Source organism: Podarcis vaucheri, assembly GCF_965113315.1.
Source record: "Podarcis vaucheri genome assembly, chromosome: 17".
Classification (NCBI taxonomy): domain Eukaryota; kingdom Metazoa; phylum Chordata; class Lepidosauria; order Squamata; family Lacertidae; genus Podarcis; species Podarcis vaucheri.
Window position 1 is genome coordinate 10518087 of NC_138755.1, and position 15570 is coordinate 10533656.

The following is a 15570-nucleotide window of genomic DNA, read 5'->3' on the forward strand; positions in this document are numbered from 1 at the left end:
TTATTCTGTGCTTCACAGTGCTCTAAAAAGCAGCATTTTAAAAAGGTGCGTTTGTCCCTTGCACTTTGCTTGAAGAGGAGGGGATGGGTCAGGTTATTGGTTGAGCCTGAACCTATCCTGGCAATTGCACAAGCAGAGGACAGAGAATAGTGAATGCAAGTGAAGTGGTTAAAAGAGCCAATGGAACACAATACATTTGCGAGTTTGGAAGACGGAAAGGTTTGTTTAAATGGTCTTCTAACAAATTCGGCACTTCTCACTAACACTGCATGCGCAAGTCTGTTGAGCCCTTTAGTTTTCCTCTAAAAATACCAGCCACCTCAAGGTAATGCAAGAATCCCTGTGCGAGGTTTATTGTCTACAGTCAAACCTCGGCTCCCAAACACAAAAAACCCGGAAGTAACTGCTCTGGTTTTCTAACGATTTTTGGAAGCCAAACGTCTTCCAAGGCACATTTTTCATTTTTTCCCATTGACTTTGCAGCCAGCCATTGATCCTCGGTTTTTGAACTTTTCGGAAGCCGAACGGTCTTCCGGAATGGATTAATAATAATAATAATAATAATAATAATAATAATAATAATAATATCTTTATTGTCATTGCCCCCTCTCGGGGACAACGAAATTAAGTTCAAAAACCGAGGTTCCACTGTACAATGATCTGTGTTGATGACATAGCAGATCGCTCTTCGTCTCACATTTATTTATTTCATTACATTCACGTCTTCCCTTTCTTCCAAAAAGCCGGGGGTGGTGTTCTGCCCCCTCCCATTTTATGCTTACAATAACCTATGAGGGAGGTTAGACTGGGAGCTGGGAGCTGGCCCAAGAAATGGCCCGGCGAAGATTTGAACCTGGGTCTCCTCAGTCCTCGCCTGATGCTCTAGCTGCTCTTGTTGGCTGTTTTAATCAATACTTGACTCGTCTTTTCAGACTCAGGCTGGATCTAGACACATCAAATAAGCGTTTCAGGAAAACGCATTGTAAACCTCATAGTGGAAAATCACGTTGGCGAAAGATGGGACTCCACAGCGCTCTCTGGTGTCACAGTGTTATAACACATATAAAACGCTTTTTCTTTACTAATGTAGCTGAGTCCCTGATGTCTCTCCATGTCTTATTTCCTCAGTCTATTCCCCCCCCCCAGTCACCCAGTTTGTAGCCTCCCTCCCTTCTTTCAAGCCCTCTCTTGTCTTACATGCCTCTCTTTCATTCCTTCTCCTTCTTTCTTCTCTGCATTTTGCCCCTCAGTCAGCTTCTGCAACGCTCTGGGGGTTAACTATATTAATTATATACATATGTATATAAGAGGGTTCCCATATTGTTTTGATTTTGAAGATGAATGGCTTTGGATGGGGTCAATGGTGATTTTATTCTTAATAGAAAAATGGTAAAAAAATAATAATTGACATTTCCTTGCTTCCTCCCCCCGCTCACCCCCACCCCAGATTCAGAATACATTAGGATTGAAATTGGTTTGGTTCCGGTTCAGGCCAATGAAGCTTTTCTAGCAAATTTAGAACACAGAATCATTTCAGTATAAAACACGTCATTCATATTTACTTATTCATTCATTCATTCATTCATTCATTCATTCATTCATTGTACTTACAGCTCATCCGACACCAAATGCCCCAGGGCAGGTTACAAGAAGATCCTAATTAAAAATAAGTATAATTGACATTAAATGAAACCATAAATAATGATGCTGATTTGCCTCCAACATTTCTCCAATGAAGATAGGGGTGTCCTAGGAAAAAGTGGGACATTTCAGAATAAAATAAGTAGCTGAAACGGCTTCTGTAAATCCAGGACTATCCCTGCAATATAGGGACACTTGGAGGGTCTGACAGAGATGTGGAGTGACTTTTATGAAGTGATAATGAAAGTGAACCAGGAATACTTAGAAACTGAATCTGGGTTCTCACATACAAAACATATGAAAGGATTCTTGCAGTGCAGAGATGATTTAGTGGCAAACCGGTAGTAAAATGTGAAGTGCAAAGTATCTTATCTCATTCTTGTCAATCAGTAGAACTACTGGTAGCTGAGTCCTTCCTTCTATTCAGCTGGTTATTTAGATGAATCTTAGTACGAGGGATTTAGTTGGTAAGAGTCGGTTCCAAACTTAAAACTTGTGGGGGAACTCAATGCAGAATTCAGGGCTAGAAGCTGCCTGTGTCCCAGGTTTTCTTTGGCCCTGAACTGGATTTGTTTCTGTTCAGAAACGCTGGAATCAGTAGGCCTGGGTGCTGTTCAAACTTGGGGAACTGGAAAGGTAGCTTTTCTGAGCAGCACTTTGCCACAGAGAGCTAAACCTGTCGGGCTGGTTGGATTGCGTGTCTGCGCTATGGGAAGCCAGCCCAGAGAGGAAGGAGCAGGTAAGGCTCAGGTGTATCAGTGAGCTCATACCTCTGCATCACTAGCATACTGGGAAGGCTGGCTAGCCTAAAATATAACTGTGAGTAGACAGTAATGGATAAGAAGATTAAATAGTTCAATAATTATTATTTGGACCCAGGGCCGGATTTAGGTTTGATGAGGCCCTAAGCTACTGAAGGTAATGGGGCCCTTTATATGTCCAGCTGGCCTTCAGTATGCCCATTACCTTTCTAGTGAGAGAAAGTCTGTTAGCTCTCTCTCTTCCAGTTCTTCTTCACCTTGCTGTTCACCCCCCAGTTCTTCCCAACTTTTGTCTTCAGAACTATGCCCCTCTGCAAACCACTGTTCCAAATCTATACTGTCCTCCTGCTCCTGGGCAGCTTCAGGATCCTGGTCGGGGGGAGGGGGAGGCTCCCAGCGTTCCTCATCAGAGCAGTACTCCTCAGCCTGGTCTCTGACACCAAGTGAAGATGCCTGGGCACCAAGACGGTGCGTGATGTCTCCACCATCTAGAGGTGCATGCCTGGGGATCCTTGGATCTTGACTGCTTTCAAACACCCTGTAGAACTCTGTCAGTTACATTTTATCTGCACAATCAGAATGAATTTCAGGAACCCCAAAATCGTACTGAAAGATAAGACTTTTGTGCCGTCTGGCCCCAAAAGGAAACTAGACGTTCTGTTTTGGTGGCTGTAAATGTCGTTCAAGGAGCCATTTTGCACCCAGCTTATATATCTGAGTTTCCAACACTGGCCGGTGACTCTGTTCACAAACAGCCATCAGTCAATACCTTTCCCTGAGGCAGTGGAGGTGAGGCTTTGCCTAAGGAGAAGCAGTATAAAGAAAGGTAAAGGACCCCTGACAGTTAAGTCCAGTTGCAAACGACTCTGGGGTTGCGGCGCTCATCTTGCTTTACAGGCCGAGGGAGCCGGTGTTTGTCCACAGGCAGCTTTCCGGGTCATGTGGCCAGCGCTTCTGGCGCAACGGAATACTGTGATGGAAGCCAGAGCTCTTGGAAATGCCGTTTATCTTCCTGCTGCAATGGTACCTATTTATCTACTTGCACTGGTGTGTTTCAAACTGCTAGGTTGGCAGGAGCTGGGACCGAGCAACGGGAGCTCACCCCATTGCAGGGATTCGAATCGCTGACCTTCTGATCGGCAAGCCCAAGAGGCTCAGTGATTTAGACCACAGCGCCACCCGTGTCCCGGAGGAGAAGCAGTATAGTGACAGCTAATTTCATAAAGAAATATTCTGTTATACCTGAGCAGGGTTCTCCTCATCTTCCAACTGTCTTAGGTGGCCGTAGTCATGCCAGGGTGGGGCTCCTTCTGGGTGGATGTTCAAACACAGCTGTTTGCTATTTAGGATGTGTCGAGATGTGTCATAGTTTGGAGGGGAGTTGCACTCGCTTTCACAACAGGGAAGAACTCGGTGACTCCTGTGTGCTTTCTTAGCCTGAGGTGACACACCTGAAGAGGGATTCCGGATGTGGTTAGGGACTGGAGCTTTACTGCTCCGCTCTGTCAGAAGGAGGTGGCCGCCTCTGCCTCCTGGATTTCTGCACTGTTTGGTCTGCAAAGAGAAGAGGAAGAGAGGCTGTTTCTTGCACCAGCAGCTGTTGAAATGGGTCTGTTTCTCTGTGTGTGAATATGTGTGCGTCAGGGGAAGTAGACTCTGCTTTGGATTTGACAATCTACGTAACTTAAACGGGAAGTCCAAAGGCTGACAAACCAATGTAAGTAAAGTAATGTATTTTCTAGAGGCAACCCAAGGGCACAATGCAGTGTGCAAGCTTTAGATTTGCACAGTATTCTTCTTGAGCGTAAAGTTGTTGGGTTTTTAAAATAGTTTTTCTTAAGGCTTGGCGTGGGGGGGGGACCCAAAGCACATGTTTCTAAATGAGGACACGGTTTTAAAAGTTCTTGACTACACAGGTAAGTCCTGTTGGATTCAGTGGGGCTTAAAGGTAAAGGTAAAGGGACCCCTGACCATTAGGTCCAGTCGTGACCGACTCTGGGGTTGCAGTGCTCATCTCGCTTTATTGGCCGAGGGAGCCAGCGTACAGCTTCTGGGTCATGTGGCCAGCATGACTAAGCTGCTTCTGCCGAACCAGAGCAGCGCACGGAAACGCCGTTTACCTTCCTGCCGGAGTGGTACCTATTTATCTACTTGCACTTTGACATGCTTTCGAACTGCTAGGTTGGCAGGAGCAGGGACCAAGCAACGGGAGCTCACCCCATCACGGGGATTCAAACCGCCGTCCTAGGCTCTGTGGTTTAACCCACAGCACCACCCGCATCCCTCAGTGGGGCTTACTCCCAGCTAAATGGGGTTAGGTTTGGAGCCCTCTTTGCAGGTGTGAACAGAATTGCAGCCATCAATAGGTTGGATGTGGGTTTTTTGTGCTAAGGTGGGGTGTGGAATGTCAGCCCCCCCCCCCAGGGCCTCCCTCAGCACCCTTCCCAGGCCACAACCCTCACTGCCCCTCCTTGAGTGTTTCTGCCTGCCTGGAATATGTCCTTGAACTTGGATAATGGCTCTTGCTTGCCTGGATGAAGGATGGAGGCTGGTGTCTGTAGAAACGAGGCCAGGCCACCGTGCAAATGTAAAATTTGCATGCATTGTTCTGGCCACTTTCACATCTGGCCCTGCAGAGAGAGCTTATATTAGAAAAGGTGGAGATCAGTGCTTTTTTCTGGGGGTTCTCAAGCATACACAGTACTGGCACTTTCTCCCCCCCCCCCAAAAAAAAAATGTTAAAAGTGTGTCACTTACTGTAAAAACTTCATGCATCTGTTTCCCTAAAATAACAGAAACCACTGTTGGAGATTAATTCTAGAGAGCGTGCTAGACACAAACCTGTAGAAACCAAATAGGGTGGCGCTATTTAGTGCTTTGGTAGGGATGCGGGTGGCGCTGTGGTCTAAACCACAGAGCCTAGGACTTGCCGATCAGAAGGTTGGCGGTTCAAATCCCCGCGACGGGGTGAGCTCCTGTTGCTCGGTCCCTGCTCCTGCCAACCTAGCAGTTTGAAAGCACGTCAAAGTGCAAGTAGATAAATAGGTGCCGCTCTGGTGGGAAGGTAAACGGCGTTTCCGTGCGATGCTCTGGTTCGCCAGAAGCAGCTTAGTCATGCTGGCCACATGACCCGGAAGCTGTCTGCGGACAAACGCCGGCTCCCTTGGCCTATAGAGTGAGATGAGCACCGCAACCCCAGAGTCGTCCACGACTGGACCTAACGGTCAGGGGTCCCTTTATCTATTTAGTGCTTTGAAGCAGAGGTGCTGCCTCGGGCCCAATGTTGTGGGGGCTCAGCGCCATGCCACACGTTTGACCTTGCACACCTGTGACGTCGTGTATTTTGGTTCTCCTGTCATTTCGGAAGGTATGGGTAGGTTTCATTTTAAACGTGAACTGAACTGAATTTATCCCCGTTCCCAGTAGAACACTTGCCTTGACACGTAAGAAGCCTGCAGATATCATAGCCAGCCACAGGATGTGATCTAAAGACTCACACAGATTGCCCCCAGCACTTTTCTCTGACTGATGGCCCTGGTTTTTGTCCCTGGCTGCCTATGACCTTCCAGAGCAGGGATCGGCAAAATTTTTCAGCAGGGGGCCGGTCCACTGTCCCTCAGACCTTGTGGGGGGCCGGACTATATTTTGGGGAAAAAATAATGAACGAATTCCTATGCACACTGCACATATTTTATTTGTAGTGCACAAAAAACAGGAAAAACAATGCTGTCATACCTCAGGTTAAAGACACTTCGGGTTAAATCTTTTCAGGTTGTGTCCCGCGGCAACCCAGAAGTACCGGAAAGGGTTACTTCCAGGTTTTGCCGCTTGTGCATGTGCAGACGCTCAAAAGAATGTCACATGCATGCGCAGAAGCGGCAAATCATGACCTGCAGACGTGGGTTGCGTTCCGCTCAGGATGTGAACAGGGCTCCAGAATGGATCCCGTTCGCATCCAGAGGTATCACTGTACAATATATGGGGACAGAAAGCAAATGTGAGAGTGTGGCAGGACTTAGATGGCGGCTGCTCCCAGCAGGACTTACCAAGCGGGTGGCAGGGTCTGCGGGCCAGATTTACGAGCCTGGTGGGCTGCATCTGGCCCCTGGGCCTTAGTTTGCTGGCCCATGTTCCAGAGCATTCAGTCTTCGGGGTTATAATGCAACCTGAGACATTGCTCTAATATTATAGCTGCAGGGACAATGGGAGTCACTGGGTGTGGGCATGTTCCTTTGCAAGAATCGATGGCAGATTGCCCAGAGCTAGTTATGCAGGCGTTGCTCTTTTATTGCCACAAGTGGCATGATGCGCTCTCTATCTCCTACCACAATCCCTATGTCTACTGCCAATGACTATGGACTGAACCATGTGAAGGGCAGGGGGACAAGTGATGCTGTTTTGGGACACTTCCTTTTAATCGAAGCTTCAGAACAGAGTCTGTGAGTTCTGCTGGCTTTAAGATTTGATAGGGGGGTCAGGCAAGGCCCCCTCGGTGGGGCCCCTCCTACAAGAGGCATGCATACCATGGCCGTAAGCCAGGATTTATGTTGGGGGGGGGCAGGACACCCACCTGCTGTCATCCTCTGCCTGGCTCTGTCTAGCAGATTTGGAATGAAATGTCTCAACAACAGTTGTTTTAAAAGCGTGGGGTATAAATACATTCGTACCTCGGAAGTTGAACGGAATCCGTTCCGGAAGTGTGTTTGACTTCCAAAATGTTTGGAAACCAAGGTTGGTTTCCGATTGGCTGCAGGAAGCTCTTGCAGCCAATCAGAAGCTGCAGAAGCCGCATCAGATGTTCGGGTTCCAAAGAACATTCCCAAACCGGAACACTCACTTCCAGGTTTGCAGTGTTCAGGAGCCAAAACGTTCAAGTCGCAAGGCGTTTGTCAACCAAGGTACAACTGTATAACAACAACAACAACAACAACAACAAGTTGTTAGCTTTCTTTTGACCCCAAGAGCTCAGGAAAATAATCTGTCAGACACTTCAGTCAATTGAAAACTAGTAAGTTTTTTAAAAAAAATAACGTCAGGGAGTACCTTTTATGCAGTTAATGAGTATATTTTGCAAAATTACAAAGCACAAATTTAAAAAATCTAAACTAAAACAAGTTTTATTGGATTAGCTGTAAACCTTTCACAACATTATCCAGTGACCTCAGCAAACATTTCAATTTCAGTTATTCTGATACTTTGAGTTAAATACTTTTTTTTTATTTACTTGATGGGGTGGGCAGCTGCCCCCTGTACACGCAGCCTCCCTGCTATGCCCATGATGCATACCGTAGGGTTGCCATATTTCAGAAAGTGAAATTTCAGACGCATACGTTGAGTTGAGGTTTTTTGGCAAAATCCGGGGCGGGGGGGGTGGCGGGTTGAGCTGTTTTTTTAAAAAACCAGCAAAAAAAACCCCCACTTCCAGCATGGGTTGCAATATGCCTGGGTTTTCCTGGACATTTAACATTTAAAGCAGTTCCCAAAAATTCTGCCCGGACACAATTTTTGACGGCCGAATACCAATGATGTCCAGAAAATTCTGGACGTATGGCAGCCCTAGAAAACTGAGGCTTCCCTCTCTGCATTAATCCTGATCTTCTTGGGTACCTTATGTAAAGTGCCACTCCTGGAGCAGTGAGCAGTTTGGTCAAACTCGAGGGCCAAACAGAAGTCTTGACTCTCTGGAGCTGGTTTTCTCTGTGAGCTCTGGAAAGAGCGGTGGGAATTTGACCCTTGGAGTTTGAACTGCCTTCCTCTCGTCTCACAGATGGCCTCTGCAAATGACACCCGGCAGGCGCCCAAAGATGCTGCCGACCAGAATTTTGACTACATGTTCAAGCTGCTGATCATCGGCAACAGCAGCGTAGGCAAGACGTCGTTCCTCTTCCGATACGCTGACGACTCCTTCACTTCGGCCTTCGTCAGTACTGTGGGCATCGACTTCAAGGTCAAGACTGTCTACAGGAATGAAAAGAGAGTCAAGCTGCAGATCTGGGTAAGAAACCATTCTTGGCGAGGGGTGCACAGAAACTTGGCCAGTTGTATGTATCCTATGCAGTAAAAGGGACGCGGGTGGTACTGTGGGTTAAACCACAGAGCCTAGGAATTGCCGATCAGAAGGTCGGCGGTTCAAATCCCCACAACGGGATGAGTTCCCATTGCTCAGTCCCTGCTCCAGCCAACCTAGCAGTTTGAAATCACGTCAAAGTGCAAGTAGATAAATAGGTACTGCTCCGGCGGGAAGGTAAATGGTGTTTCCGTGCTCTGTTCTGGTTCTCCAGAAGCGGCTTAGTCATGCTGGCCACATGACCCGGAAGCTGTATGCCGGCTACCTCGGCCAATAAAGCGAGATGAGTGCCATAACCCCAGAGTCGGTCACGACTGGACCTAATGGTCAGGGGTCCCTTTACCTTTTTTATGCAGTAAATATGTCAAATTAAATTTCTATTCCAATCCCAGGCAATCCAAGCCCTGCAGGTGCCCCTTCTTTTTCTAGGCTGGAGGAGTGAGAAGGAGCAAAGTGGGGAGAAACCAATGGAACTATGGTTCAGCCACACTTCTGCCTTCAGAGATCTCTGGAGGCATTGCGACTCCCACTCGGGTGTATTTTGGCAGTCACAAGGACTAGAAACTTGCACTTACAAAAATGAAAAGGGAGGTTCTCATCTGAATTCTGTGCTCCAGCAAAATCTTGGCATCTTTCTCCACTTGGAAACTGACCATGGTGTGTATTACATGGCATGGGTGTCCTGAATAGGACGCGAGCAGATATTATGGAAGCGCATACTGTACCTTCTTCTATTTTTTATTTTTATTGTCTTGATTCAGCCAGGTTTGTAGCCCTCTGCTTCCTTTGAACCCTTGAATCCAAGCCCTGAGGTTGCTAGCTTTTTGGTCCACTCCTCGGGAGATGTTTTTGCTTTGCTATGCCATCAGCTCTGGCTCTGGCTATTCCTGGGCTCAGAGTGCAGCTTGTCAGCTCAATGTTTCCTTGCTTCATCCTCAAGTTTCTCTCCAGCCAGAGTGCCGGAAACAAGTGCACATGGGGAAAGGCACTGGCTTATGTGCCAGCACTGCTGCTTTGCTCATCTGGGTGTGCCAGTGAAAGGTGACATGTATGATGGGCTAACACAGTACAACTCTTGAAGGTGTCTGATAATGTAGGACTTTAGGCTGCATGGGCTCTCATGTGCCACTGAGCTATAGAGAAAAGCCAGAGTTCATCAACGTCCCAGGCCATATCAGCACTCTAGATCTAAACCTGGTCTCACAATAGCAAAACAACAAAAACGGAAAGTTCAATTGGCTGCCATTCTCTACAGGCACAGTGCAATTCCATTCGCCTTCCCAGCAACTATATAGTGAAACTATATAGACTCACACTGTGCCTGTAGAGAATGGCGGCCAACTGAACTTTCCGTTTTTACACAAGGTTCAGACTATGTGCCACACTAGTTTTGTGTGCCTCCATAAAAAAGGTAAAGGACCCCTGGACGGTGAAGTCCAGTCAAAGGCGACAATGGGGTTGCGGTGCTCATCTCGCTTTCAGGCCAAGGGAGCCGGTGTTTGTCCACAGACAGCTTCAGCTTTCCGGGTCATGTGGCCAGCGCTTCTGGCGCAACAGAATACGGTGATGGAAGCCAGAGCTCTTGGAAACACCATTTATCTTCCCCCTGCAATGGTACCTATTTATCTACTTGCACTGGTGTGCTTTCGAACTGCTAGGTTGGCAGGAGCTGGGACAGAGCAACGGGAGCTCACTGTTGCAGGGATTCGAACCGCCAACCTTCTGATCAGCAAGCCCAAGAGGCTCAGTGGTTTTGACCACAGCACCACCCACATCCAGCCAGGTGTCCCCAGTCCAGGTTTGGAGCAGAGTCCTAGCTAGTGCCACCTTTGGGAGAGAGATGACATAACAGGAAGACATCCCTGCCATAAATAAATGAAATAAATAAATGAAACATGTCTGTTTAGCTAGAAAGGTTGAGTGCTTGTGGAAGTCTCCAGTGACAACCATCGCCAGTACTGAATACAATGTCCTACCTTCTGGTGGAGCAGGAAATTGCTGGCAGCATCCAAAGGTCTACACTGGCTTCCTCTTTATTTGGACTTTGAGCGTCCACCAACCCTGAAAAGTCAGAGTAGGTTACAGCATTTTTTTTAAAAAAGCAACTCAACAAAGTGCTCCCCTACTGATAAAACCAAATTCAGGAGAAGGAGTCTGTCCCAGACCTCAACAAGCTGAACCACCTATAAAACTGTGATATTTCTGTTGGAAGATGCTCAGACTTTCGGGTTTGTGGGGGAAGAGAACTCCAGACCTGAGGAGGGTCTCTCTGCATATCTTCTGCATGTCTTGACATGGCACCATTCTCCACGGTCCATAGTGACCATGATGAGAGTGAAGCAACTGCAGCATGTCCACAACTGAGCAAACCTTCTGGTCCAAGTGTCTTGGGCCCAGCTGAACCACTGCCAAGGCTCAAGTGACTTGGCCTGCACCTTGTCTTGTTTCTGTTGTTTGTTGACAACCATCTGCCTTCAGAGACAATGGAGTGTGCCTCCGGGGGGTGAAGTCAAACCGCTGCGTTAGGAGCACGGAAGTGCCCTCTTCGGGGTGCAAGGCTGGGCAGTGTGTATGGAGCTCCTGGGCTGCCGAGACAACAAGCCCCTGCTCTAGGCCTCACTGATGTGGTCCAAAGGAAAGCAGGGCAATACGTTTGGCACCAACTTGGCTGCAGGAGTTTCTGGAAGGTGGCGTATAAGGCGCCATCCCAACCGTCTTAAGGACTCTGGATTCGTGTAGAGTTTGCTCCTTAGCCTTTTCTTCTCCTGAAGATGTCCCACAAGGCAGCAGAGGTTTAGGATCAGAGTTTTTCTTCTCTTAGATGGGCTACCTTCCCAGGTTGATGGGCCCCATCAGCCCCTCACTTCCCTCTACAGCACATGCTGTACAGAGCCAGTGTGGTGTAGTGGTTAAGAGCGGTGGACTCAAGAAGGTTCCCTTTTTTCATATGTGGTGGACTTGTCCCAAGGTGAAAAACTTCTGGGAGAAGATTTATAATGAACTGAAAAAAATGTTGAAATATACATTTATTAAAAAAACCAGAGGCCTTTCTTCTTGGAATAATAGGTTTGGAACTGCCCAAGAAAGATGTTAAATTATTTTTGTAAGCCACAATGGCTGCTCGAATATTACTTGCTAAAAATTGGAAAACACAAGAACTACCAACAGTGGAAGATTGGCAGATGAAGATGATGGACGTTTTGGAGCTAGCTGACCTGACTGGAAGAATCTGTGACCAGAAAGAAGAGGAAGGTTGGAGTTGCAGGAAGATTGGAGGAAATTTAAGATTGGAGGAAGTTGCAGGAAGATTGGAGGAAATTTAAGGACCATTTGAATAAACATTGTAATATAAAAAATTAAAAATTACTTGAAAGTACCAATTAGGCCTAGGATTAGAATAGGATATAAATAAATAAATAAATAAATGGGATTTAGAATATTATGAAAAGTGAATAAGATGGACTTAAATGGAGTGATTTTTAGTTTAATAATGATATTGGAAAGCTGTTACATTCAATTATAAGGAAACTCAGAAGGGAGAGACTAGAGGAAGTCAATTAAGAGGTTTAAAAAGCTGGGATTTTCAAAGAATTAAGTTTGTTGTTATTATATGTGTATTGTTATTATTTATTTTTTTCTTTTCTCATTTTGTCTTTGTGTGTTATTTTGTGTTGTGGTTTTTGTTACAACTGTGGAAAATCTAATAATAATAAAAAAAGAGCGGTGGACTCGTAATCTCGGGAACCGGGTTCGATTCCCCGCTCCTCCACATGCAGCTGCTGGGTGACTTTGCGCTAGTCACACTTCTCTGAAGTCTCTCAGCCCCACTCACCTCACAGAGTGTTTGTTGTGGGGGAGGAAGGGAAAGGAGAATGTTAGCTGCTTTGAGATTCCTTAGGGTAGTGATAAAGCGGGATATCAAATCCAAACTCTTCTTCTTCATGCAGAAACCGCTATTGGACCGCTATTGGTCTTGTCTGCTCAATTTGCCAGAGGCTGTCTTAGCAAGCAGGGGAAGTCCCTAATTCACAGAGGGTTTGAGGGCCATTGGCTACCCTCCCCTGCTTTAGCCAGCCAGTCAAAGCCATTCCCAGAGTGTTGACACATACTGACAGCTTCTAGGAGCCACAGGTGAGAGCTGAGTGCAGGCTGGGAACCAAAGGTGGACAAACTACCCCAGAAGGAGCACGGTGTGTCCCCGCCCCTCCCCTAACACCCCCCACCCTTTGCCTGGGCCCACTGTAAAGTGGTGCCAGAAAACATACTGTTCTGGTGTGCTGTTTTTGGAGCTCAAGCTTTCTTGGAGCATTGTTCCAGAGTGTTGGCTGACATGGGAAAACAAGCCACTTGGCAGCTGTGCGATAATCCTGTGCAAATACTAGATACAATGGGTCTTTTGCAGGTGGCGGCAGCAGCTGACACTGGTCGCCAAACGGGTCAGGGCTTGGTGGAGGGGGCTGCGTGGAGAGTCTTCCTCCCTAATGGGCCTCTTATGACATCCAGCTGTGTAGGGACCAGCCATTCACACAGGATTGACAAAGTAAGGCATCATATGAGGAAAGGAAAGCTCACTCAGGAAGCTGTCCTTCAGTTGGCACAGAATGACTAAGGCCAGATTTACTCCTGAAATAAGGTGCAGACACTGACTCCAGAAAGGTGTTGGTGCTGACCTTTAAAGCCCTAAACGGCCTCAGCCCAGTATACCTGAAGGAGCGTCTCCACCCCCATCATTCAGTCCAGACACTGAGGTCTAGCACTGAGGGCCTTCTGGAGGTTCCCTCCCTACGAGAAGTGAGTTTACAGGGAACCAGGCAGAGGGCCTTCTCGGTAGTGGCACCCACCCTGTGGAACGCCCTCCTATCAGATGTCAAGGAAATAAACAACTATCTGACTTTTAGAAGACATCTGAAGGCAGCTATGTTTGGGGAAGTTTTTAATGTTTGATGTCTTATCGTGTTTTTAATATTCTTTTGGGAGCCGCCCAGAGTGGCTGGGGAAACCCAGCCAGATGGGCGGGGAATAAATAATAAAGTATTATAATTAAAGGTGCTAATAATGGCACCTGCGTGCTGTGTAGATAGCATTAGCATGTCGTCTCTACCTTAGACCAGAAAGAAGAAGCCCACTTTAGAGAGGGACCTCAGGTGGTCCAGCTCATGGGATGTGCAGTCACTGGTGGTTAGAAAACATTCTCTGCAATGTCTCTTCAAATGGGCGAAAGCATTTCTCTGTGGGAAAAGAGTGAGTCTGTGTGGATGAGCTTTCTCAGTCCTCCTTGCTTCTTTTGCCCCAGGAGGGTGGGCTTCACAGAGATCATTCTGGGATTGGGGAGATGGCTGGTTGTTGGGTAGGATTACTCTTTCACCATCTACAAATATAAAGAAAAAAGAAAACATAGAACCACAAAAGGGCCCCAAAGGATTCCCCACAAAACCACAGGACAGAATGGCTTTTTAGAAGACTGTTTTGTGGACTGTGGCATGATAACTGGTCAGCAGTGGGGAGAAATCTCCAATCCTGAGAATCTCTTTGATCAAGACTTGGCTGTTTGGTGCCCAGTTGTCCTTCCAGCTAAGTCTGCTGCCCTCCCCAGAGCATCTCCTTGACTCTTGGTCCTTGGGTGGTGCCTTGTAAGAGACCTGCCTCTATCTGGCAACCCTCGCTTTCCTTTTAAATGCTCCATTAAGCTTTGCACCTCTTTAAATTTTAATAGCAGTCAAATGGCAGTCCTTACGCACATCAGAGCCATCATGGAAACTCTCCCCTGAGCCTGCTGTCAGCATGAAAGGAAACCTATGTCATAGCCCTGAAAAGTAAGCTCTGGTTTCCACAGTAACGGCAAGTCTCCGGGCTGCAAGGGAGCAGGTGTCCAGGAAGAACCAGGGACGACTCTTGTCTCCAAGGCTAAGCAGCTGGGGATGAGCTATCATTCCACAGCCTTTCTGCATCTGTGCTTTATGTGTGACCTTAGCGCTTGCTCCATATCTCACTTGGCCATCATTGTGTATTCCTTTAGTGCTCTATTATATGTATTTATGAGTCATGTTTTCCACTCAAGAGAGGGCTCGCAGTGATGCACAAATAAACATGGTAGCCTTAAAATTAAAATATAGATTCCCACCCCAAATGAGAAGCCTGACTTCTCAAAAAGCCAAGTGTATAAAGCTGGGTGCATATGGCATCATCTTTCAGCCACAAACCAGTCTGGAAGGTGTATGGCTGGTCAGGCAGTAACTGATTCTGGTTGGGGGGTGGAAGGCAAGGGTGCCGTGTTTGGGGAAAGCCTGATAAATTTTCTTGCCACTTTGAGAAGCAGGTTGCCAGACAAGATGGAAGCCGCCTAGAGTGGCTGGGGAAACCCAGTCAGATGGGTGGGGTACAAAATAATAATAATAATAATAATAATAATAATAATAATAATAATAATAATAATTATTATTATTATTATTATTATTATTATTATTCTGATTCAGTAGAGCTCTTAGGATTCCTTACAGTGGGTGAAGTGAGATGGATCCTTCCTGGGGATTTTGGCTGAAAAGACTGTATTCTTACTGGCTAACCTTCTTCTCTTTCTCTCTCTTTTTTAAATATAATTTTTATTAATTTTTCTGTTTTATAATTTAGAATACTCATTTAAACATCCTTAAAATATTCAGTGACTTCTCTTCTTCTCTTTCCATGGTTCATTTTACATACAGTGGTGCCCCACAAGACGAATACCTCACAAGACGAAAAACCCGCTAGACGAAAGGGTTTTCCGTTTTTTGATGCGCTTCGCAAGACGAATTTCCCTATGGGCTTGCTTCGCAAGACGAAAACGTCTTGCGTGTCTTGCGATTTTTTTCGCTTCCCCCCCTTTTTCTAAGCCGCTAATAGCCTTTTCGCCGCTAAGCCTTTAATAGCTGCTAAACCGTTAATAGCGCTAATCCGCTAATAGGGTTGCTTCGCAAGACGAAAAAACCGCTAGACGAAGAGACTCGTGGAACAGATTATTTTCGTCTTGCGAGGCACCACTGTATCATAAATCCCTGCGTATTTTACATAAACTAAACCATTCACTATTCCATTATTACATCCATCAAAACTTATTTGCACTGT

General features: G+C 46.6%; 1 protein-coding gene and 1 long non-coding RNA gene across 3 annotated transcripts in view; one reads left to right on the plus strand and one right to left on the minus strand.

The window, feature by feature from the left end:
• Positions 1-15570, plus strand: part of RAB3D (RAB3D, member RAS oncogene family) — a 33171-nt gene that overhangs the window by 11907 nt on the left and 5694 nt on the right. The window contains exons 1-2 of one of the 2 annotated variants that reach the window (XM_082205247.1): positions 3998-4119; positions 8170-8397. In XM_082205247.1, coding sequence (XP_082061373.1) covers positions 8170-8397 — 228 coding nt within the window. In that variant the 5' untranslated portion in view covers positions 3998-4119. Of the gene's footprint in view, positions 1-3997; positions 4120-8169; positions 8398-15570 lie in introns of those variants that run through there. The other variant, XM_082205246.1, reaches the window with a different exon arrangement.
• LOC309522182 lies at positions 630-3254 on the minus strand. Its single transcript, XR_014214954.1, has 3 exons — positions 1612-3254; positions 1198-1278; positions 630-945 (listed from the first exon to the last, which is right to left on the minus strand). It is a non-coding gene; the product is annotated as an uncharacterized lncRNA (long non-coding RNA).